The 26,759-nt window shown below is 34.7% G+C and overlaps 1 protein-coding gene and 2 pseudogenes across 1 annotated transcript; all 3 read left to right on the top strand.

The window, feature by feature from the left end:
• The first annotated feature begins 539 nt into the window (after positions 1-539).
• Positions 540-11,550, top strand: LOC120211535 (annotated as a pseudogene).
• A 5,117-nt stretch (positions 11,551-16,667) lies between these two features.
• On the top strand, positions 16,668-19,696 carry LOC120211351. The gene is made up of 7 exons (XM_039209902.1): positions 16,668-16,847; positions 16,945-17,031; positions 17,131-17,355; positions 17,503-17,667; positions 17,752-17,805; positions 18,303-18,449; positions 19,097-19,696. Exons 1-7 carry the CDS (start codon positions 16,668-16,670, stop codon positions 19,472-19,474), a joined length of 1,236 nt encoding a protein of 411 aa, XP_039065833.1. The 3' UTR covers positions 19,475-19,696.
• A 3,722-nt stretch (positions 19,697-23,418) lies between these two features.
• Positions 23,419-25,164, top strand: LOC120211250 (annotated as a pseudogene).
• The last annotated feature ends 1,595 nt before the right edge of the window (positions 25,165-26,759 follow it).

Below are 26,759 nucleotides of genomic sequence, written 5' to 3' on the forward strand. Positions count from 1 at the left end.
AAAATGAGGGGGTACTTATCAACCAATGATTTAAATATCACAAGTCGACGACAATGGACGAGCAGATCACGGACCCCACGCGTTGAGTCATATGGCTGCCCATTTCCCCATGTCGCACAACTCACCCCAAAACAAACCGACACGTGCCAATCGATGATGATAAATTGCCGCTCACAACGGGGATCTTGTCTGATTTTCCTTAATTTTCAATTCATAGCATTCACTCAAGCTTAAGCTCTCATCAATTCAAATAAAAAAAAGTCTTAATAAAATAGTAATAATAATATTCTTATTTATTCTTCGAAATCCGAATCACAGATTCACTCTTCACTTGCATTTCTCAAGGTATAATTTGATTTTTCTTTTTTTCTTTTTCCGAAATTATGAAGAATTATTATGTTGAATGGTGAATTCTTGAATCTGTGAATTGCTTTGTTTGATCTTCATGTATGTGTGATTGGTACCGTTTGATTGTTTGTGTTTTTATTGGATTGTTGTAACTGTTGAAATTCTTCAGGGATAAGGAGTCTTAACAAGGAATGAGTAATAGCGTTGGCCAGAATCTGATACAGCAGCATTTCCTTCGTCCCCGGTTTTAGAGCATCAAAGCAGCTCAAAGGTTTCTGGTATTCCTACAAATTCCTTGTGTCACTGCTTTGCTAAATCAATCGTTAGCTAAGCCACGCAGATACCGGTTATCTACGAATTTTATGGTAACAGCTTGAGTAAGAGGAAACAAAATTAGCCATGGCGAGCCCACGGGCTGTGACGTTTATCCCTCAAGCCGTTTTAGCCGCTGATCCGGCTTCTGAGGTAGAGTACTTTTCTAGGCTTGCTGCTTTGCTTATCAGCTTACGCTTTAATTTTTCTGTTAGAAATCTGCGACAACATTATTCCAACTTATACTGAAGCATTAAAGGATAGAAACCAGCTGTAACATATCTCTCTAGCTATTTTGGGTTTGAATTGCACAAAACATGTATATTACAATTTACAGAAAGAAGTTTATGGATACGTATTTCTTTTAATGTTATATCCTTTTCTAAAATAATATTTATTCCTTTCTTGAGTGGAGATGCATAAGCAAGTAACCATGTTTCTTTTGCGTTTGTTTTGTTTGGATCAAAATCGGTCATATCTGAATTGATTTTCCTTTTTTTCCTGATTTTTGCATGGCACATAGTTTGTTTATAGTTTTTCTGATGAATTCTTACTTTGGTGCAGACTCTTGGAAAATTCAACATTGATGGTATTGAATTGCAGGTGGTTATAGCATGTGCTATGTTTTTAGCTAAGCTATATGCTTCTCATAAACCACTGGTTTAATTGACTTTGACTTGGAATTTGCGGTGCCTTTTATCTTATTATGGCTCAAATATTACCTTTTATGCTTGACCAGGTTGATGCTAGTGCTCATACTTCAGGATCTATCACACAAGTAAATTTCAGGATCATGTATACTAGTGACTCTTTGATCTTTCACTGGGTGGGATTCGTAGTAGAAATGAGTAAGTTCACTTCTATCGGTTGATGGTTATCTTAATGTTACTTGATTTTGATTTAAGTGCTAATATTAAGTTTCACTATATTAGTGTTTGAGAAAACTCTGTTCTACATTTTTTATCTTTCGACAGAAAGTGGATACTTCCTCACATCAACCAGAAGGGACCAAAAACTACAAGAATAGAGCCCTAAGACTCCATTTGTGAAGGTTAGTACTTAGTGCTAAAAAGTGACAAAATTTCAGTTTGTACTAATCCTAACAGATATTTTATTTTAATTTTTCTACATGTTGCTCATGTAGTCTGGCTCCACTTCGTATTTAAAGTTAGAAATTGTTGATCCTGAAATACAAGCTATAGAGTTTCTCATATTTGATGAAGCCCGAAATAAATGGCAAGTATCTGCTGGTTTTGTTTTTACTAATTTCCTAGCATTTGGAAGGGTTATGTAAAATGAATATGCTTTTTCTCTCCCCATATTGACATTTTCAGGATGAAGAATAATGGTCAAACTTTCATATAAAGTTACCACATAGGAAGACATTGGTCTCAAACATTTCAGTTCCTGAGGATCTTGTTCAGATTCAAGCATATTTAAGGTGGGAGCGAAAGGGTAAACAGATGTATAGCCCTGAGCAAGAGAAGGCAAGTAATAAGCATATTAACAGTTTATTTGTTCATTTTGTTAACCGTAGGTCTTGCATTTGAATTTGTTCTTTTTCTTGTCCTTGTTTCATTATTCTTGCTCCCTTTGGCTAGAAGCGATTTGATTGATTTTCTTTATTCTCTTGCATATTTAAGTTTCCTGCTCCAATTGGGGTGCCACATGTCATATTCTTATCGACATCTTTCTTATTTGGGGTAAAATGGACAGAAATGATAGTTTTAGATGCCTAAGTGGGACCAAAAAGTTTAGGTCCCAAATTGGAAAACAAGTACATTTCAGGGGCCAAAATGAGCACCAAGCGTAGTATATAAGGAGCTCCACTGATGTCCTTTTAACTGATGTTCTTGTTTAGTGGAGCAATTTATTATGCAATATCTGATAAAATTTTAAGGCATGCCTCTGTATTGGTGACAAAATGTTTTGGGTGCAATATCTTAGTTTCCAAGTCTTTATTTAAGAAACCAAGAAACGTTGTGGGTTCTTGTTTTATACATTTCAATCAGTGAGCAACTTAAGAGAAAAGCAGGATTATCATTGATTAACGTCGATATGTAAATCATGAATTTATAGATTTCTTTTTCCTTTAAATCTCCAAAGCATATGAAATCATTTTTGGGTTTTGTACAATCTCTTACTCATCTCAAAGAACATTCCTTTTCAATAGGAGGAATATGAAGCTGCTCGTGCTGAGCTATTGGAGGAAATAGCTAGGGGTGCTTCTGTGGATGACATCCGGTCAAGAATGACAAAAAAGGTGGACAAGAATCTAAGAAGAGTTCTTTTGATGAAACAAATAAAGATACCAGATGATCTTGTCCAAATACAAGCCTATATAAGATGGGAGAAAGCAGGGAAGCCCGCTTACTCCCCAGAGCAACAGCTTGTAATTTTCCTTTCTCCATCTGAACTTTAATTTTTTTTTTGTTTCAATTTCTTCTTTACTAAGCAAATTGAACTAGGTGATTGCTCATTGAATTTTAAAAGGTTAAGAGGCTCTCATCTTGCTTGTACTGAATAGTAAATATTGACTGGATCATTGTTCAATGATTAGAGGGAATTTGAGGAAGCAAGAAACGAGTTGCAATCTGAACTAGAGAAGGTGTGTCTCTTGATGAAATTCGGAAGAAGATTGTCAAAGGAGATAAAGACTAAGTGTCAAAGCAACTGCAGAACAAAAGATATTTTAGTCCTGAACGTATTCAGCGCAAGCAGAGGGACTTGATGCAGCTTATTAAGCATGCAGTAAAATATGTAGAAGAAACTGAAGAAAGTATCTCTGTTGAAACAAAACCATTGACAGCAGTTGAGTGCTTTGCTAAAGAAAGGAACTGGATGGTGGCCCTGTTATGAACAAGAAACTTTACAAACTTGGCGAGAAGGAGCTTTTGGTATGATAACAAGTGTTCTTTTTTTCTTCCTTCTCTCTTTCACTTAGAAATCTTTTAGAGTTTGACTACCTCCAAATATTCCAGCACTGTAACCAAACCAGCTGGTAAGCTAAAGATTCTCCTAACTACTGATTTGAAGAACCTCTTACCCTTCATTGGGCTCTATCTGAAAAGGGCGGCGAGTGGCTGGTAAGATTTCTTAACTACTACGCTTCTTGGTAAGACATTGGACTTTGGGATGGGATCTCTATTTATTCCATATAAATCTGAGACTAGTTTATGTGAACTTTTTTTCAGCCACCCCCGCCTTCTGTTCTCCCTCCTGGTTCAGTTTCTTTAGATAAAGCTGCAGAATCAAAATTTTCAACAAGCAGTTCTGCTGATCGTCCTAACAGGTTCACCATGTGATTTCAATCTTATCATGTGTGCCTTGGGACTGAATTCCAATAAGACATAAATTGGATTTCCTGAGATTTAGATATAATAAGTTAGAAAGAAGACTGTTTCTCGTATTCATATCCTGAAATCTTATTTAGGTGCATGCATTGAGATAGAGATCGAGGATGGTAATTTTAAGGGAATGCCATTTGTTCTCCTGTCTGGTGGAATTGGATAAAAGATAAAGGCTCTGACTTCTATGTAGAATTCAGCCAGAGATTCAAGCATTTCAAAAGGTAGTTTCTTAATTTCATCCAGAAAATTTTGGCTCCATCTACATGCTTTGCATATTTATCAGTTATTTTCAGTTTGAAGTTCTTTCCTGTATGGTTAACTGGAGTTTTCTTGAGAAAAAAGGATGCTAGTGATGGAAAAGGTACTGCGAAGGTTTTAATGGATAGAATAGCCGAGCTGGAGAGTGAGGCTCAAAGTCTTTTATGCACCGGTCAGTGAACTTCTGGGACTTGAACTCATTTCCATCACCAACTATTCTCATTTTATGATATGCAGAGTTAGTTATTAGGAATTTAGTTATCTTGTAGGATTTCAGTACAAAGATAATTTGAATTTTAGCATCTGGATGTCTACAAGGAAGATCATTATGAGAACATTGCATTTGGAGTTGTGTCTCCTCTGCTAGAAATGCAGATAATGTCCATATTACGGTATATCATTTATTGTTATGAGCACTTTAAATATTGCTTTCTCTCTCTGAGACATGAGCCCTCCCATGTCCTTAATATCTCCGTCCCTGCACGCAAGCTACTGTCGTGTGTCTTTTAGCCCTTATTCCTCGTTAATTTTCATGTTTGACTGGAGGTTGAAATTTCACTTGGCAGTTTAGTCAAGTTTTAAATTCTTCGAATTTCTCTTAATGTACTCATATTTTACTTGAAATGAGACCATAATAGTTTTATGTTCACTTTCCCTTTGTTCTTCAATGAGTAAGTCTAGTTGTTTCCCTTTTCAGCTTTAATATTGCATCAGACTTGCTGGATCAAGCCAAAAATATGGGTGAATTGGGCCTTGCTGGGATCTTAGTATGGATGAGGTTTATGGCCACAAGGCAGCTCACATGGAACAAAAACTACAATGTGAAACCACGGTACAGTTCAGATTAATTACAAATTGTATGCTATCTGCATGATAATCATATGAATGCAAGTGAAGTTAATTTTATTTTGTGCAGCGAGATAAGTAAGGCACAGGATAGACTGACTGACTTGCTCCAGAGTATTTACAACACTCATCCACAGCATCGGGAGCTTTTACGCATGATTATGTCTACTGTTGGTCGTGGAGGTGAAGGGGATGTGGGACAAGAAATGGATGATATTGGTCATCCAGGTCAATCTTGAATAACATGTTTCTATCTTTTCCACTCTTTTTTTATATTTACTTAACTGTTATCCATCTCTTTCAGAGAAATAATGATTGCAAGGGAGGAATGATGGAGGAATGGCACCAGAAGTTACACAATAATACCAGTCCGGATGATGTTGTAATCTGTCAGGTATCAGATTTGTGAATTTAGTGAAAATTCTTTTGTAGTTTCCATCAGCTGATAGAACAAATGCTTGCAGGCGTTAATGGATTATATTAAAAGTGACTTTGACATCAGCGTCTATTGGAAGACCCTAAATGATAATGGAATAACAAAGGAGCGCCTCTTAAGTTATGATCGTGGTATCCATTCTGAGCCAAGTTTTAGGGCAGATCAGAAGGATGGCCTTTTGCGTGATCTTGGACATTATATGAGAACCTTGAAGGTCTGTTGGTTAAACCTTTATGGTTTTTCCATTATTGTGTTCCTTCCGTCATTGGCACCTTAACGTGTTAACAGGATTTTCTAATAGGCATCCGTTCACACACAGCTTCTAAAGGCTATCATTCTGTTCCTTAGCTGCATTTTGATTTAATTGTCATACGGATTCCTTTTACTAAGGCATGAGGTTCTGGGTTTATATTTCATCTTCTCTCCATTCTGCTGAATTAATTTTCTTCAATTTATTCCCTTGGCTTATGATGTCGCATTTCATTGATAATTTCTATCTAATTATGATTTATGCGTAGGCAGTTCATTCTGGTGCAGACCTCGAGTCTTCTATCGCAAATTGCATGGGCTACAAAGCGGAGGTAATATTAGAAATAAGGTGAATTTTTTCTGAAATTATTATTGTCAGCATTTGACAGGAGCTTTCTCTGTGTTCAGGGTCAAGGTTTCATGGTTGGGGTGCAAATAAATCCTATACCTGGCTTGCCATCAGGATTTCCAGTAAGTTTAACTTTATCTACTGAAGTTCCACCCCCCCTCTTCCCTGAAAAAGTTGATCAAATATTCAAGATACACTCATAACAGGAATTGCTTCGATTTGTCCTTGAACACGTTGAAGACAAAAATGTAGAAGCCTTGCTCGAGGTACGAATATTTGATTGGAAATCTATAATAACTATACCCATTTATTTTATCTGATATGCCATTTTTCAACCCCTCCTTTGACAGGGCTTGCTTGAGGCTCGTCAAGAGCTGAGACCATCGTTATTCAAGTCTAGCAATCGTCTAAAAGATCTATTGTTTTTAGACATTGCCCTCGAGTCAACTGTTAGGACAGCTATAGAAAGAGGTTACGAGGAGCTAAATAATGCTAGGCCTGAGGTAAATCTTGCACCTTCACCTTGTCCTATGTATCTTGCACTCAGTATTTCTGTGCAATGCTGTTCACTGATTTTGCATATTTTTTACATGGCGTGGTGGATAATCTTTGTTCTATCTATGATGTATATGAATTCCTGATTAGGCGTTTTGTGCATTGTGCAGAAAATCATGTATTTCATCAGTCTTGTTCTAGAAAACCTTGCACTTTCATTGGATGACAATGAGGATCTGGTCTATTGTTTGAAGGTAAATTACTGTCATACAAAGCTATGGTTGTGTTTTATTTCTTAAGAGCATCAACAGATTCTAAAGTTATAAATCTTTTTGGGGCAGATTTGATTGTTGACAAACATTTACTTATCTGTGCCAAAGATTTTGTCAAAATGCATGTCAAATTGTGGTAGAAGATGATAGGGAACATGATACTGATCTTTGAAGTTAGACTTCAAGGTGAATCTTTGTTAAATTTCTATGTTACAAGATAAAATTCTTTTATCTAGTGTTAAGTAGTACAATAGTCTCCTTTTGCGGAGTACGGAGATTCAGAAGAGATCATGGTAAAACAGTGTTGAAGAAAACGAAAGCTTGCTGAGAATGTTGAACTCCGTATTCTGGTTGGAATTCTTTCATGCAGTATTTTTTTTTTTAGGAATTTGACGGCCCGTTGCTTGAAGTTGCAGAACAACTTTAGAAACTTGAAAATTTCACTCAATTTTTAATGCAGTGCTGGATAGATGTTGAATTTACTAATCCAATGTTCATCTTCCTGTCACTATGGGTTAGACATATAGAGGAATTAATTACTAGCATATTCATTTGCATAGATTGCCTTCTTACGTACATTGCAGAAAGAGAGTTCAAGAATTCCATGAAAAATGAGTTTTTAAATTGTGGATAATAACTTCTACTTCATCACTTATGCAGGGATGGAATCATTCCATAAGCATGTGCAAGAGTCAAAGTGCTTCCTGGGCACTGTATGCAAAAGTACTAGACAGAACTCGCCTTGCACTGGCTAGCAAGGCTGAGCATTACCAGCGTATTTTGCAACCATCAGAGACTATCTTGGATCGTTGCTTGGAGTAGATCAGTGGGCTGTATGTTATTACTCCATTCAAATCTTAACTTCGCCATTTTAAATTTTATCTGGTTACTCGATCTTGGTCACATTATAAAATTGAAAGATAAAGCACATTTGTTGAATTTTCTTACAGATCAGCATATTACTGAAGAAATTATCCGTGCTGGGTCAGCTGCAACTTTATCCACACTAGTTAACAGACTTGATCCTGTTCTTCGGGAGACTGCTCATCTTGGCAGGTTGGTATATATCATTTGTCTGCGGACTCATTACCATAATATGTTTGCAATGCATAAATTTTTAGTCAACTACACCTAGGCTTAATTATTTTAGGAGATTTTAGCATAGGATTAAAGAAATATGATCCTGTCATTTACTCATTTATTGGAAACTGATGTAACTTTTCATGTCCTGTAACAGTTGGCAGGTTATTAGTCCTGTTGAAATTGTTGGATATGTTGATGTTGGACGAGCTGCTTTCTGTGCAGAATAAATCTTACGAACGGCCTACTATTTTAGTGGCAAAAAGTGTAAAAGGAGAGGAAGAAATTCCGGATGGTGCGGTTGCTGTGTTGACACCTGACATGCCTGATGTTTTGTCGCATGTTTCTGTCCGAGCAAAATTGCAAGGTGATTACCTGGTTATTTGAAATTTCTATGTAGCTGATAATTGGTTGTGTTTTAAGGTGGACATGATTCCAACTGCAGGTTTGCTTTGCTACATGCTTTGATCCGAATATTCTGGCTGACCTGCAAGCAAAGAAAGGGAAACTGTTGCGCCTAAAACCTTCTTCTGCAGATGTAGTTTATAGGTAGTGCAATCAGTACCTTCAATCCTGAACATGTCTAAAACATCATGTAACCATTAGTTGAAGTTAAACAAACCCCATTTTTATATAAGCAAAGATAATTTGAATCTTGTTCCCTTTTCATGCATTCTTTCAGTGAGGTTAAGGAAGGTGAGCTAGCTGATTCAAGTTCAAGCAACTTGAAGGGCGATGTTCCGTCATCTATCACTTTGATCAGAAAGCAGTTTGGTGGTAGATATGCCATATCAGCAGAGGAGTTCACTACTGAGATGGTCAGGCTTTCAAATTATTATTCATTTTATCTCCAAAACTCTAATTTGTTGTTCTTTCTTAACCTACTTAGTTACAATGAGATCAAGTATTGAACCTTCTAAACCCCTCCGTGTTGCTATATCTCTGAACTATGTTTTTAAATGGCGAACGTCTAATTTATGCACATCGGACATTTTTGTCTCCCAGGTTGGTGCTAAATCACGCAATATCGCATATCTAAAAGGAAAAGTGCCATCGTGGGTTGGGATTCCCACGTCAGTTGCCCTTCCATTTGGAGTATTTGAGAAGGTTCTTGCAGATAAACTAAACAAGGTTATAATAGTTCTGAACTTCTCAATATCTCCCTGCTTTTCCATAGCATGCTTTGATGCAATTTGTTTACAGCGACTTCATTTTGGGGTTATAATTCTATTTTGAAAGTAGTTTTTTAAGAACTCGTTTAACATTTTTCTTAACAAGAGGAAACAGTTTTGTAGAATTTTTATGATAAGAGAGAGCGATTATCGCTTGAAGAAAGAGCAGAGTATCTCTTCAAAATTGCTCACCGAAAATAAGAAAGCAACCTGTTTTTATAGGCTGAAAATTGCACTAGTAGAATACAACCAGGTAGTTTTTCCTAATCTTTATCTCCTAAAAAAGCATATTTTATCTTCTTAAGAAGATAAAACCTAATCATAAAATAACTAAATTACAATTAGAAAATATATTTTAGGATAAATTAAAATTCATCATCTTGATATATTTGATAATCTCAGCAGTTTTCCACAATGCTATTATAAGTTAGGTTTGGTAATGTTATTCTATTTGTTTTTTAATAATATTAAATTATTAAATAATAATTGTTCATCCTAATTACATTATTTAGTACATATTTAGTTATAATATTATTTTTAATATATTAAATTCTCAGGAAGTGGAAAAAAAGTTGCAAATTTTGAAGAAAAAGTTAAAAGGAGACACTGGTGCACTTGAGGAGATTCGTAAGACGGTTCTACAGCTGAGGGCACCGCCCCAATTGGTATGTATTTTACTGGTTGAGCATATGTTTCTATTATGATTGCAGTCCCTAATTGATAGAATCATTAGAAGCAGTGAAAATACTTGAAATAAAAAAATCTTAGTTCACTGAATCAGAAGTTTTCATGTCCAAATCTTCTGATCAAGGAAATTTTCCTTTGCGTTCTTCCATGTTCTTCCACTATTACCTAAATCTCCGTTTGAATATAATTTTCACAATAATTTTTTACCACCCTAACTTGAATCTTATGTGTAAGAAAATGGCTGCCCATGAATTGGATATTTCTTTGAGAGGCAACCAATGAGTTTTATTTCAATTTCTTGTTACTTCAGGTGCAAGAGCTGAAGACCAAGATGCAAAGTTCTGGAATGCCTTGGCCTGGAGATGAAGGTGAACAGAGGTGGGAGCAAGCATGGACTGCTATAAAGAAGGTATGCCGTTTTAAAGTCAACGAAGAGCGTATGCAAATTTTAATTTCTCTCGGTCACGGATTTCCCTTTAGCATTGACCTATTTGTTTCTTGCATTCGATCTAGGTATGGGCTTCAAAATGGAATGAGAGCATATTTCAGCACCAGGAAAGTGAAGCTAGATCACGACTACCTCTGTATGGCTGTCTTGGTTCAGGAAGTAGTCAATGCAGATTATGCATTTGTTATCCATACTACTAATCCATCTTCTGGGGACTCATCAGAAATCTATACCGAGGTATGTATATCCCATTTATCATCTTTTGTCATAGTTTCCTGTTATTTGTTTGTTTCAGCTTGAGGAAGAAAAAGGAATCATTTGCTCTACGTTTGACAATAGGTGGTGAAGGGACTCGGAGAAACTCTTGTTGGAGCTTACCCAGGTCGTGCTTTGAGTTTTGTTTGCAAGAAAACAATATCAACTCTCCTCAGGTAAAACATGCCTGCGTCAATTCCGGATAGAAAAGCGTGATAATTACGGAAACCATCAGTACAATGCTCTTTTATGATGTTATCGACATAAAACTAGATTTGGTTGCAAAGCAACTATTGTCTCCACTAATAATTTCCATGATATTTCAGGTCTTGGGATATCCAAGCAAACCAGTTGGTCTCTTCATAAGGCGTTCGATTATCTTCCGATCTGATTCAAATGGTGAAGATCTAGAAGGTTACGCTGGTGCCGGCCTTTACGATAGGTAATCTCCTCCAAACTCTTATGCAGACAGACTGCAGCATTACATGTAATTTGAAGAGTTTTTTTGGGATTGTCCTGCAATTCAGATCTTAAAAAAAGGTCTATTTCACTGCTGCAATTGAAGGAAATTTCTCAAGAAATCGTCTCTCATGATTATGTGCTTAACTCTTGGTCTTTTTGTGCAGCGTGCCCATGGACGAAGAAGAGGAAGTGGTGCTCGATTACTCGTCCGATCCATTGATAAACGACAGCAAGTTCCAGCAGGAAATCCTTTCCAGCATTGCTCGTGCGGGACATGCTATCGAGGAACTCTATGGATCTCCACAGGACATTGAAGGTGTCATCAGGGAAGGGAAGGTCTATGTTGTCCAGACAAGACCTCAGATGTGATCTTCCCGTTGTTTCTTTATAGTATATTCTTTTGGCAGTGTTTTTGCCTATGCCCAGGTTGTAAAATGAGCAAAAAGAACAAAAGTAACAAAGAAAACTAAAGAATAGGCTGGTAATGAATAAAAATACATCAAAATGAAGAAAGAAAGAACAAAGATAGTTGGATTATAAAAACTCAAAGCTCGTCTTTATGAATGAATGTATCATATAATGATAATGCTACCCGATGATTTTATGCACTTCTGTTGTATTTTTGGGATGGTGTTATAGTAGAATGTTTTTCCTATCCTATAGCGGGTCTTAGGGAACATCTTAAGAGTCCGAAGATCGTATAGGGCATAGAACAGTTACTATGACTTGCCTTTCAATTTTGAAATGTTATATGATGATCCAATGAAGGGCCTTTAATTGGATCATGCGGTTCACCACGGTAATGCCAACTTTGCAACGATGATCCGATTAAAGGCCTAGCGATAGTGAAGACCGGGTTGCAAAGTTGGCAAAACCCTTGATCGGATCATCATGGCTATGCCAACTATACAATTTAGTCTTTACCATCGTCGATTCCTTAATCGGGTTATTGTGTGGCGTCTCAACGTCAAAAGATAAACTACAATAAGTGTTTTGTCTTATACGATATTTGAAAGTGTTCTCTAAGGCACTCTACGAGATTTATTACAGAGTGAGGAAATAAACATCAGAAATTAATGTTAATACTGTTTTTAAATATGATATTCAGTTGTCTAAAATATCGATTAACGAAAGATTTTAAATAAATTTTGGATAAAATTGGATTTGGACAATTTTAGTTTTAAATATATTTTGATTCGATCCTAAATTAATATTTCAATAGTCGGATGATCTCAGTTTGTAAATACGGGTTAAGTTGAGACTAATATTAATCATTTATGTTAATAAAAATAATTAATTTATATTGCATCGAATGTCAATGGACAAACTTCATTAAGAAACTTGAAAGGCATCAAGGCTTGAATGTGGGCTATGATGAATCTGCTTGTGCAAGTAAAGTAACTATTAGATGAATGCAGCCATCATATGTATCATTATCATGAGTTGTCCCCATGACAAAGCAACGTGAATAGACCATGACATTCAGATCATGTACTCGGTAACACCAGCATCATCATCATCCACGCCATTATGATGCGTTATTAATTATATTGCATCGAATGTCAATGGACAAACTTCAATTAAGAAACTTGAAAGGCATCAAGGCTTGAATGTGGGCTATGATGAATCTGCTTGTGCAAGTAAAGTAACTATTAGATGAATGCAGCCATCATAATGTATCATTATCATGAGTTGTCCCCATGACAAAGCAACGTGAATAGACCATTGACATTCAGATCATGTACTCGGTAACACCAGCATCATCATCATCCACGCCATTATGATGCGTTGCCAAATACAAATCATTAATATATGATGCATGGAATGAAGCCTCATGCATGCATGCATGCTCCCGAACACCCGAGTAAATCAACAACAAAAGGGGGAAAAAAATAAAGAGATGTTTCATGCATGCTTAAATCTTTAGCAAAATCAAAGGTTTGAATTATAATATTATAAATTAAGTAAATTGAAATGGAAAAATTATCCTATAAAAAATCTTTATAATACCGTTCGAATTAATTCATCAATATCTCAAATACTAATAATCGTAAATAAAACTATCAAAACTTAATTCAATTATGCGTAAATTCAAATAGGATAAAGTACACAATTGGTGCCTCGACTATATAGCATTGCTTTGTTGAGTATATCGATTATTAAAAGTTATAAAGTGGTTCCCCGACTATGAAGTGTTACTTTTTTTGGTCTCCCAACTATTAAAAATTACAAAATGGTCACCTGACTATTGATATGCTCTAAATTCGTCCTTTTTAGTTAAAAATTGACAACAATATGAACTGAACGTTAACATGTTGATTGGATATGATAAGATACGATATTAGAATCTCAAGTGAATATAAAGCTCAGATGGTTCTAGGATGAGATTTCATCATAACTCAGTTAACCGGTTAACGTCTAGCTCAAACGATAGCCATTTTTAACGGAAAATGGTAAATTTGGAAAATAGGAATAGTCGGTGGTCATTTTATAACTTTTAACAGTCAAGGGACTAAATAAAGCAATGCCATATGTTAGAGGACCATTTTGTAACTTGTGATAGTTGAGGGACTCAACTAAACAACACTATAACTGAGGGACCATTTGTGTCCTTTACCCATTCAAATTAGACACACACACACATTAATGATATGCAGTATTAAGCTTTAAACAATTAATGTCACACTAGCTCATGATTCTCTTCTGTTCTTTCTTTTGCTTTGGGTTGAAAAATAAAAAAAAAATAAAATTGATCTGAATAGATGAATTATAATTCATAATTTTTTTTAAAAAAAATCGTAATTATTAAAATTGGATTAAATATAATTTTTTATTTAATTTATACTTTAACTTATAATATAAAAATGAATACTTTATATTAAAACATAATTGATTACTTTTTATTTAAAATAAATTTTTAACATTTTAAAATATTTGTCTCTAGTTATTAAATATGAATATCTTTTAGGCATAATGGATGAACTTCTAATGAACTTTTAAGTTTTAACCTTTGTAAAATATTCATTTCTAACACTTATATTTAATAAAAAAAAGATTATAATTTTATTATTATCTTTATCTAATAACTTTCATCTAATTTTAGATGAGGGGGAGATGTCCATTCAATAACTCAATATTATGATTCAAACTTTCAATGAGAGTTGAATTTGTGCTCGTATCTGATCTATTGATCGACAAATTCAGATTGGATAGTACAGAGGAAAGAGCGACTACCCCAATCCAATTTGCTTCAGAAGTCTTTATATTGTTGATACGAAGAAATAATGGTGAAAATATAATTAAATCACAGCGTTATAATATAAAATTACAGGCATGCAAAATGCGATAGCAGTCCACAAAACCAAGTGTGCGTGCTAAATGTCTACAAATTCCATAAAAAGTCCACGAACCATATGTTTCTATACAATCTAGTCCTTTTATTATATTTTAATCATTTCCAATGTTTATGCAGTTTTAAATTTTAAATATTTAATAAATTTAATTCCTTTGATATAAAATAACTTAATCTTAAATTTTGATCTTAGTTCCATTTATACCTATTTTCGAATTCAGGCACATATTGATTGCTGTACTGTTATCAACAGCTTGTTTCCATCTCTTTTTTTTTGGTGTGTTAACGTCAAATTATCTAAACTACAGAAAGAATTAATGGTAATAATTAAAGAGTATTAAATAGTTTGGGTAAAGTTTAACTTGCTAAAATAATGGCGGTTTTAATGTATGTAAGTGGAGTAAATAGGGATATGTACGGTGGTAGATCCAGAAATATTTTTTTAGAGTAGATAAATATATAAAAAATTTAAATGGGATGGGTACAAATAAAATTTTAGGGTGAGCGTCATCTGTAAAATAAGTAACTAGTCGAAGAAAACACATATTTTAGGGTGAGCAAGAAAAAATTCAAGGTGGACACTATCAGTAAAATAATTAATTAATCGAAGAAAATTTGAATTTCAAGGTGGGTGTGCCTACCATCACTAAATTGTGACTCCGCCATTAGATTCGCATAGGTTGGTCAAGTCAAGTGAACTTGATCAAGTATTATTTATCTTTATCTCGATTTCAATTTAGAAAAAATTTACTTGACTCTAATTTTTTTTTTGATAGAAAGTCGTTAGTTTTATTAAAAATAGAAATATTCAATATTACAATGAAGATTTACAAGCATAATCGTAAACCTAAAATATAATTAAGACATTTTCCTATTACCATTGAGATCAAAACTAGCTACCTAAATCACATAATGACCAAAGAAGGAAAATGTTAAAAAAAAATAACCAAAAGCTCGAACAAAATAAAGATACGAACAAATCTGATTGCATCGGCAAATGAACCACAAAAGGGGATGAAGCTATTGAAAAACCATGACAAATAAGAGTCGAACAACGTGAGAAAACTATCCATGAACGCAAAACGTGTATCCAAATCAATCCAATGGTCCAAAGCAGGGGAGATCAGCATGATAACAAATAAGCGTCATATCAGTCATGCCGATGTCAAATCCAACCATGAGGAAAAAGATAAACGACAACAACAGCCAAAAATCGAAAACTACCAAAATGTATAGATAAACATGCAACAAAGGCAAAAATAATGTGTCATAAAGACATAATTATTATTATTAAAAAACTAAAAAAGAAACAAAGAAGAAAGACAACTGAATTTCGGTAACTAGTATCAAAATTGGTATTGTCGTTGGCTAAACAAAATCAAAGAAAAAAAAGTTGATTCGATCTATAAAAAATTACACAAATTGTAAATAAAAAAGAAAGAAAAGAAAGGAGAGGGTGAAGAGAGAAAGCGGCTAGATTTTCAAAACTTAACTAAAAAAATTAACTTAATTTTAGGGGTAAAAATTTATACAATTCTTATTTTTATCAGGTAAAATAGAGATCTAATTGAAAAATATATAGTAAGAGATATCATAATAATTATTTATAAATATATAAATATAAATTATACGATTATTTTCGAGTGAGTATTTTTCATCCAAAATCAAAACTCGACTTAATCTGGTCCAACACAAATAATCTTTTAAAAAGAACATCGATCATATAAGATTGAATCGAATCGGAACGCGAAGGAATTGTGTCCAACACCAATCCCTAGGAGTAAGCTTACATGGAGAAGTTATAGGTAGGTGAGAAAGGGAAGAGCCAAAGACCAAAGCAAACAACATTGGAAACCCAGAAAATCAAGTTTATAATTCCCATTTGTCCTCACAAACCCAAACAAAAAACAGCAGAAATTCAGTACCCATTTCTTTTTTGTTACCACCTTTTCAAATTAAACACGAAAAAGCTAAAGTCTCAGTCTTTGTATTGGAGACTGGAAACACCCCTCCTCACACTTCACTTTCCCTCTCTCCGAGAAAATTCCTTCTTTTTTAATCCCCTAAGCATGATTTCATCACTGTATGCAAGTATTTATATCACCAGTCCCACATGGCCTAAACTTTAAGAAAACTCAAATCACTTAATTTCTCTGTTTACTTGGAACAAGTTCAATCCTTTGGGGTGTTGTTTTTTTTTTCTTGAGAGAGATTTGGCCATGGTGTAAAAGGAAAATGGTGCTGTTTCGATCGAAGACGACGATAATATACACAAATGGGCCTAGAAACAAGGACAATGGCTTCTTGCTGTCGTAAAATCTCATCGATCGTACCCATTTTTGTGTTCTTTCTCCTTGTTTCTTCTCCGGTTCATGCAAAGAGCCAAACTTTCCGGCCGGGAAAAGAGTTGCGGAAGCTGAAAACAGTAAGGGAAAATCTCAGAAAGATCAACAAACCGGCTCTGAAGACGATACAGGCAAATTAATGCAACGAAAAGCCTCTGTTTTTGTTTTGTTTTGTTATGTTTGCTTCTGTCTAGAATGCTAAATCGGCCATTGTGTTTGGTGGTGCAGAGTCCCGATGGTGATGTTATTGATTGTGTGCTACTGCGACACCAACCAGCTTTCGATCATGCCCGATTGAAAGGAACAAGGCCACTGGTAAATCATCAAAATTTGATTTTACTACAATGAATCAGTTTTCTGTATTTTTTTGATTTTCTATATGAAGATCGAAAGCATTTTTTGTTGGATTTGCAGGTTCCACCGGAGAGACCAAATGGTCATACTCCAAAGGGGACGATGACGATGAATGCAGCCGAAGATTTTCAGCTGTGGAGAAGATCGGGCGAAACGTGTCCGGACGGGACGATTCCGATCCGAAGAACGACGGAACGAGACATGCTGAGGGCTAATTCCGTCGCGAGCTTCGGCAAGAAACCCGCGAGACTCTTTCGAAGAGACACTACCAATGATGGTCACGAGGTAGGTGTAACTGAACTAGTACTCAGTCGATATCGGTTTCGAAATCGATCTCAAACGACCTCATGAAAGGAGAGGAGGGTAATTTTCATTAAGGCCACTAATTATCCTTAATCAGATGCTAATCAAAAAGTTAATATTGAATTACAGCATGCAGTTGGGTACGTGAGTGGGGATGAATACTACGGAGCAAAAGCAAGCATAAACGTGTGGGCACCAAATGTCACTAATCAATACGAATTCAGCTTATCACAACTGTGGGTCATCTCCGGTTCATTCGGCGACGATCTCAACACCATCGAAGCCGGATGGCAGGCATGTACATCATGTATAAACTTCGTTTTGCTCAAAAATATGATGGGAGGGACTAAAGTTGCAATTACACCCTTTCTAATGCAGGTCAGCCCGGAGCTATACGGGGACTATTATCCAAGATTCTTCACTTATTGGACCGTGAGTACAATTTCCCTTTTTCTTTGACTTTTTAGTATCTAAACTTTCAGTTTTTTTCAAAACATACCTAATGTTTAGTTTTCATTTCATTTTAATACCCCGTCGTTAAAAACTTAACGAGTTTAGCACATAAACTATCAGTTTTGGTCTGTTTAGTACCTAAACTTTCAATATTTTCAAAACTTAACGTTAAATTCCAAGCAGGTACTAAAATGAAATAAAAACTAAAGTTTTTAACGACGGGTACTAAAATGAAACAAAAACTAAACTTTATGTATGATTTTGAAAAAATTAAAAGTTTAGGTATTAAAATAGACTAAAACTTAAGATACATGATTTCATGTCAAATTAATAACCCGACGATACGAATGAAACAAATTGTATTAGATGGGTCGTCCCTGTGAATGAATCTCTGTAATACCCGATTCGAACTAATCGGTTAATAAATCGAATAGCGAGTTAAACTAAAAAATTAATGATTTTTGATGATTTTGCAGAGCGATGCATACCAAGCAACAGGGTGCTATAATTTGCTGTGCTCAGGCTTTGTTCAAACTAATAATAAGGTTGCAATTGGAGCTGCAATCTCACCAACATCATCCTATGGTGGCGGACAATTTGATATCAGCATCTTGGTTTGGAAGGTACCATTCTGCAATTATTATACAAATTTCAACTATAAATAAAGTAGAAAAGTTTTGGTCTAATTTCATGGAAGGTCCCTGTGGTGTGTGTATTTTCAACAGATTTAGTCCAACTACCATATTTTGATATTTTTTCACCCATACTTTTGAATAGTGTATTTTCAGTCAAATTATTTGACATTATCTATTTTTTAAAAAAAAATTATGTGGTGATGTGACATATAATTTGACATTTTTCGTATAATTAAAAAATATTATTTATTTTTCTCTTTTTAATTTTTAAAATATATGAAAAAATTATCAATTTTACGAGAAAAATATACATGTATATGTTATATGCGGTCATGTGATTAAGAAAATAACTCTTGTCAAACTATTTGACGGAGCTAACAAAAAAGAGTTGACATCAAGACCTTAAAGACATGTTTTGGAAAATAGAGGGACCTCCTATAGAATTAGACTAACAAATTTAGTTTCATTTTCTCATTAAGAGTAAAGTACTTCAAAGGTGGTTAAATTTTTCACAAATTATCATTTCTATCACTAAATTTTCAAATATTATGATGTTCGATAATCACAAGAATCTTAATTAAGCTCAAGTCTATAAACGACAACTTTTTAAAGTATCGCATACATATTTGGTGTAGGATCCAAAGCACGGAAACTGGTGGCTCGAATTCGGATCGGGGATCCTCGTCGGATACTGGCCATCATTCTTGTTCACCCACCTAAGGGACCATGCTAGCATGGTACAGTTCGGAGGAGAAGTTGTGAACTCGAGCCCGGGAGGTTCCCACACGTCGACCGAGATGGGCAGCGGCCATTTCGCCGGCGAAGGCTTCGGAAAAGCCTCGTATTTTCGAAATCTGCAAGTCGTTGATTGGGACAATAACTTAATCCCATTACCAAACCTTAAGGTGCTTGCAGATCATCCCAATTGCTATGATATCCAAGGAGGGATCAATGCAGCTTGGGGCAATTACTTTTACTATGGAGGACCCGGGAGAAACGTGAAGTGCCCTTAAAGACAAGGGTATTGGAAGGAATTTTTAATTTAAAAGAAATTATATAGTTTTTTTTTTAATTTTAAATAATTGTTGGGTGATATTGGGTTTCTTGTGAAGATCATTGATGAGTGAGTTTGGGTTTTTTGGGGGAAATGTTTATGGTAATTATTTTCCTTCTAGTTAATCCCATTTTTGTTGTGTTAATTATACCAGCTTTAGGGTCTTTTTTGTGTAAATTTGGGGGAATAGTGAATATTATATTAGTATGGCTTGTGGATCCACTTATGTATAATGATGAGATAATAGACATAATGTATTACTAGGCATTATTAGACATAATTATAGGATATTTTAGGTCTCGTAAATTTAAATTTAAGTAAAATTAAACTTTTGTCGCCTCAATTTTTTAGATTAAATACATAATAAATATTATCTATCACAATATTTGATCTTGGTTCCGTCCCCGAGAAATCATGATCTGAATGATGAGAAGAAAAGAGAGAGTTGGTCCTATATAATAAAGCAAGCATTCATTGAAACCAAAAACTCAACTTCAACTACAAGCAAAATACATGGGAGATGATGAGAGCATGGAGAAGGAGAGAGAGGAAGAGCGGTATGCATGGTTAAAGCTGAACTTGGCAAAGCTATTCAGTGCAGTCTTGCAGATAGCAGCTATGAGATTTCTTCGATTCAACTTACCAAACCATCCCTAGATGACAATGACCGTTTTATTATAAAATTATATTCGGTGATATTAATAAACTAAATAATGGCTCAATTATAAAATAAGTGTTTAAATTATAACTTTTTTTCAAATAGGTGTTATTTTTTTAATCATCCAAGTGTTTAATGTTACAAATGTGATCACTTTAGGTGTTCAGACGTAACAGCCGTTAAACTCTACCGTTAAATGGACGTGTCACGTTCTGATAATTTTAAAAATTTATTTAAATTAAAAAATAAAATTATATATTTTAAAAAAACAAAAAAATTGGGAAAAATATCAAACTTTGAAAACTCCAGTTTCAACCCCTAGACCCATGTCGGTCGTCTCGTTGACATCGTCAGACCTCCACCAGAACCTCCACCCTACGACAAGTCAAACCCGACCATAACGTCACATCTCTAACAAAAGAAACTACAAAAATAGGATTTTTTTTATAAATATAATAATTTGTAAAAAAATTCAAAATTCCAGAACATGACACGTGTTAATTAACGGAATTTATAACGGTTGTTATGTTCTGGACACTTAAAATGATACGTTTCTAACATTAGACACCTAAATGATTAAAAGAAGTTTGAATACCATTTAGGAAAATCGATATAATTAAGGACTTGTTTTATTTTATAATTAAGCCCATTTATGTTTAAAAACTTTGATGATATATCTTAATTTGAATTATTACCGGTGTACCGAATAGATATTATTTCCATATTAAATGCTTCTGTTTATGGTTCGAATAGAATAATTAAACCATCCTTCACGCAATGCTAGATTATTATTGGTATCCCCATCACCCTTAACCATCTTTGTCACACTAGACAAGAAAATTGGACCACATGGGCTCAACTTGGCTTCAAACAAAGGGGTAAATGTGTTTTTTTAGGCATGCGAATAATTCAAATTAAGCATGAACCAATTGGCTTCCGTGATAAAGAATTGTTGTGTTCTTTAAGAAGACCCATGTTCGAACACCATAGATTCCAGGGGTCTGAGCGTTCAATGTCGAAAGATTAGAGTTTATCTTTGAACAAATTATTTTGTACTTATCCTAGATTAATAAAAAAAATTAAAATAATTATATATATCGAGATTCGATTTTTACACCCATCACATAAAACTAACAAAATTTTAGATTCGAAAACATATAACTTTAGCTTCTACCTCACAAACCGGGACAAAGGAGGAGGTTTGTGAAGCTTTGGGTTTAAAGTTTAATTTAACTTAACCTTAATATTTAAGATTTAAATTTTAGAATTAAGATTTGGAGACTGTTTCATCTCTTAAAACTAGGATAAAACTACGCATTTAGTACTTAAATTATCGGTTTTAAGTTTAATTTAACTTAACCTTAATATTTAAGATTTAAATTTTAGAATTTAAGATTTGGAGACTGTTTCATCTCTTAAAACTAAGGATAAACTACGCATTTAGTACTTAAATTATCGGTTTTGATCTGTTTTAGTACCTAATAATTTTTCTAAAACCATACCTAACATTTAGTTTTTATTTCGTTTTAGTACCCATCATTAAAAACTTAATGAGTTTAGTACTTAAACTATTAGTTTTGGTCCATTTTAGTACCTAAAATTTTAATTTTTTTCAAAACTTAACAATAAATTTTGAACGGGATACTAAAATGAAACAAAAACTAAACTTTAGGTATGGTTTTGGAAAATGTGAAAGTTTAAATACTATAACAAATCAAAATTGATAGTTTAGTACCTAAACTATTAGTTTTGGTCCATTTTAGTACCTAAACTTTTAAATTTTTTTCAAAACTTAACATTAAATTTTGAACGGGATACTAAAATGAAACAAAAACTAAACTTTAGGTATGGTTTTGAAAAATGTGAAAGTTTAAATACTATAACAAATAAAAATTGATAGTTTAGGTACCCAACGTGTAATTTACCCTAAAATTAATTATAATTTTGGAGTCGGAAGTATTTAACTTTAGCTTAAACTTCATGGACCGGAATAAGGAGTGGGGTTTGTGAAATTTTGGGCTTCAATCATACCTCTAACAACGTATGACACAGAAATAAAATTGAAGAAAAAATAAATTAAAAATTCAAAGTGATAAGAAAATATAATGTAAATAAAAAAAGTAATATATAACATATGATATAAATATTTATCATAATAATTAACAAATTATATAAAACACGAGAAATTTTAAGATTTATTAGACTTTATTCAATTTATGATTTAGTTCTTTTCTAATAAAAGACAATATAAGTTAAAAACGATATATAGCAACCAATTCTAGTAGAATAGCGCGAACCAACTTATCTTAATGGTTAAAGGAATCGTTGTTGTTCTTAAAGGTCACGGGTTTGAGTACCAACAGTTAAATCAACGGGATGATTGAGCGTTCATTGTCAAAGGTTGAGTGTATTTAGAAGTCATATTACTTTATAATCACCTCAATACATATAAGCGTTCATTGTCAAAGGTTGAGTGTATTTAGAAGTCATATTACTTTATAATCACCTCAATACATATATTTTTATCAAAGTGAGTTCGAATTCAAATAAAATCTTAATGTACATTATCTTAAAATAAACACCTTTTGCAAGTAAATTAAATTTCTTTGACACCCAAAGCAAAAACCCACCATGCATGCCTAAATAATTTTTAAAATAATATTTTCTTTTTATTTCATTATATTATAATCGTTAATACTTATGTTTAATTATTAATTTTTTTTGAATTGTTTATGTTTAATTATTTCACATTTGAATTTATTACTTTTCTATTTCAATAACATCATAATTTAAATCATCATTTTATCCCATAATTATAAAATCGAAATTCAAACTTAAGTCATAAAAATAAAAATATATACTTAAAAATATATTTTAAGTCATTTAAATCATCATTTTATCCCATAATCATCATAAGCATGTTTTCAGGCATACTCCACAAACTTTACCAAACCAGCCTCTCTCCCTAACTAATAATGATAATATCTGTTAATTTTGCACGAACTAAATTACTTCGGTGGTTAAAAAAATGATTCTTATTCTTAGAGATCACGGACTTGAGCACCAACGATTACAATAGAGTAATTAAACGTTCATTATTAACTGATTAAGAATATTTATGACATATCTAAAGTTCAGTGAAAAAATTGAAAAAATTGAAAATACAGTAAATGAAATAAGATAGAAAGTAAAGTTCAGTGAGTAAGCAAGGATTTTACCCTTATACTTTCTATTTTGAGAAAATAACTAAATGCTTCCGTTGACGCTTACTATTTGAGCTCAGTAAAGTATAATCGGCCACATGAACACGAAAACATGGGCGGACCGATCCGACACCTACCGGTTCAATTCTTTTCCGTCATCCAAACCCGACGGAAGACAAGGTAGGACTAATCCTCCGCGCAGTACAAAATTTGGTCTAAAACCGTCGTCGCAGTCGTCCCGGACCGGCGATCGAGATTTTTCGGCTTTCCCTTTCGACATATTAACTAAAATCGCGGCGGCGTTCAATTTCAAGAATGTCCTATCGGCGTCTCTGGTTTGCAGGTCCTGGAGGGACGCGCTTCGGCTGCTGAGGGAAGCGATGGTGCTGCTGCGTCACGGGAAGCGGTTCAAGCACGGTTGATGCGGTGCCCGACGCGATTTGGAGAAAGCTCTGGACTCTTTCTTGAAAGGCGCTGAGCTGGGCTCCACGATCGCTATGGTCAATTCGGGGCTTATTTACTGGGAAAAGGGTCAAAAGGAAGAAGCAATTGCTTTTTATCAAAGAGCCGCCGCCCTTGGTGACACTGCTGGCCGGTGCAATCTCGGAATCTTATACTTACAAGGTATTTTGTGAGTTTTTTTTTTCTGTAAGATTAGCTTATAAATATAAGAAATCGTTGTTCGGTAATCGCATAGGTTCCGATCATGTTTGGAGTGACTGCTGAACAATATCCAGGTGAACCTCAAGATCATAAGGAAGCTATAAAATGGTTGCATCAAGCTTCAGTCGGGGGCCACGTTCGAGCAAAGTACCAGTTGGCCCTTTGCCTGGATCAAGGTTTTGGGGTGGAACGAAATCTTCAAGAAGCAGTATGGAATTTCTTTGCTTAGCCACTTTTTATATCATAATTAGTGAGCGTTTCCATTTGAGGAAAACTTTGATGATTAGGTTTACTTTGTTTTGTTATTGTTTGCTCAGGCTGGATGGTATCTAGAGGCAGCTGAAGGTGGATATGTGCGTGCCATGTATAATGCTTCGATTTGTTGTACATTCGGTGAAGGTTTATCACATACTCGTCGGCAAGCGAGGAAATGGATGAAGAGAGCAGCTGATCGTGGCCATCGCAAAGCTCAATTCCAGCATGGATTCACTCTAGTTTCAGTATGTCGAATTCTTCTATCTTTGTTTAAATATATGAACATTAATAGATGCATGTCTGAGATATGTATATGCACAAAACCTGATATGTTAATGGAAGCTTGATTCTGTTTCAAGTCTGCCATTTTTTTTTGTCTGTGTGCTTGTTATCAATATCTTCCTTCTCAATGGCATAATTGTGTGGCAATACTGTTGTGTTTATGCTATCCAAACTGACGCGAGTTGCGATGATAATACACAGGAAGGGGAAATGATGAAAGCTGTAGTGTACCTTGAACTTGCTATTCGATCAGGTGAAACGGCTGCCACTCGTGTCAAGAATGTAATCCTTCGGCAACTATCGGGACGTTTCGTGACTAGGCCCTGCTTCTTCCTGGCAATTGGCGTGCTTTTACTTCATATCGACCCTGACTGTTTACCGAACTTTCTCGTATAATCCTACTTGTTTCAATACTTGCGTAGGAGGATTTGGACTCTAAAATTACCTTTTAAGCAAGGTTTGGCTACTCTAGGCTACCACCGTTAGGTTTCTGCCTCAACCATGTTTGATCATCAGGTCACCTGTTTCAGTTGCTAGTATAATGGTAATTAAATGTTATTAATCGATTCAATTATCCAGAATTCAATATCATGTTATGATTAAACAAGAGTTTAGATGTATTACAAAGCTTCAAGGGCATACTTCATAGAGAGAAACGGATAATTTTTTTGAGGCAAATATTCATACTTATTTGATAATGTTAAGCCAATGGCTTAGTTATTTGACGCTTGATGAACATTTTGAAGACTGCAGTGATCTCAAGCTTCGCGATCATGTGTTTTGGATAGGCTTTGTTGCAATGTCATCCTTAAGCCCCATATCAGTTGCACTCCGAGGAAACATCGATGGCAGGTGAGCAATTAAAGAAGTCATGTGGTTGCATTGCAGAGAGCAAGCTTCAAAAATCAGCTTTTATCAACCAGCTGTAAAGCTACTATTTCGTGTTGTTTTCCGAACATTTCGATTGCAGGCGGAATCCGCGACAAGCAATCTTATTATTGCAGAGTGGGAGCATAATGACCCCGACCTCAACGACCCTTGCCTATACTATATACTAAAGGCAGATACTAAAGAAAATGTACTGAACTGGCTTGAAATGCATGATACCTGATCAGAGTCCTCTAGGAAGAGCAGAGCCAGGCTACTTGTTTCGAGCATTTGTTTAACATGCAAACCTATCACCAATAGAGAATGGTGTCTAAAGGGAGCATGTGTCGACAACATCGTTAAACTAGACATTTTTTGAGTCTATAATCAATCGGAAAAGATTGTATCGGAAACTTAATTGATAAGCCACATGCCTCAGACCGCGACTACCATCAATGTAAGCAAGAGACTGTATTACGAGGCCCCCTCCCTAGGAGTGAAACTGATTCGGAAATTCCACTGAAATTAAGAACAATATATGTCATCTTATTCTACAAATTTTGCCATCATTTCTTATGCATTGTTCTTCTCGTTTATTTTGGACTGGTTTTTGTTTGAAGCAAGATGATTAAGCTACGGATTTTCATGTACGATCTGAAATCTCTGTCGAACAAACGCCCTCTTTTGTCCGGTTAGTAGAGAGCAAGGCTGTTAAACTTATTTTAAAGGTGTTTATTTCACGATAACTTGGTTATTAAACGTCGAATTTTAAGCATATCTTGTAAAAGACGAAATGAATAATACACTATCCAACAGCGAAAAACCAATAAGTATGAATTGAAGAGCACATAAATTAAAGAGTAAACAGCAGATGTTATCATTGAACCAAACAATGGATGTACAATAAACAGTAAAGTGCAAAACCAAATTAATATTTTATTCCAAGGTGGTCGGAGTTGAACTGTGTTTTGGGATGTCCAAATCAATATTTTATGATTACAGATAATATATCTTAATAAATAAATATGTTAGAGTTTAATTAGAATTAGAATAGGGCTGTGCTTTTCTAATTACAAATAATTAACAAGTTTTATTTAGAATAGGTCTCTACTTTTGTATGGTACACCACTATATAACAAGCCACCCAAGTAAACTTCTCCTTGTAAGTCCCAGTAACTTCTCCTTCAACGTCTATTCTCCTTCAGAGTCAAAACAAAAGCAGCATGGCGAGTTTTGTTCCTCGGCTATTTCCTCCTCTTCATGTTCTTTCCCATCGTCATGCCCCTGCCCTGTCAACGAATTCACGTTGGATTGTT

Source organism: Hibiscus syriacus, unplaced genomic scaffold, assembly GCF_006381635.1.
Source record: "Hibiscus syriacus cultivar Baekdansim isolate YM2019G1 unplaced genomic scaffold, ASM638163v2 tig00109972_pilon, whole genome shotgun sequence".
Lineage (NCBI taxonomy): Eukaryota > Viridiplantae > Streptophyta > Magnoliopsida > Malvales > Malvaceae > Hibiscus > Hibiscus syriacus.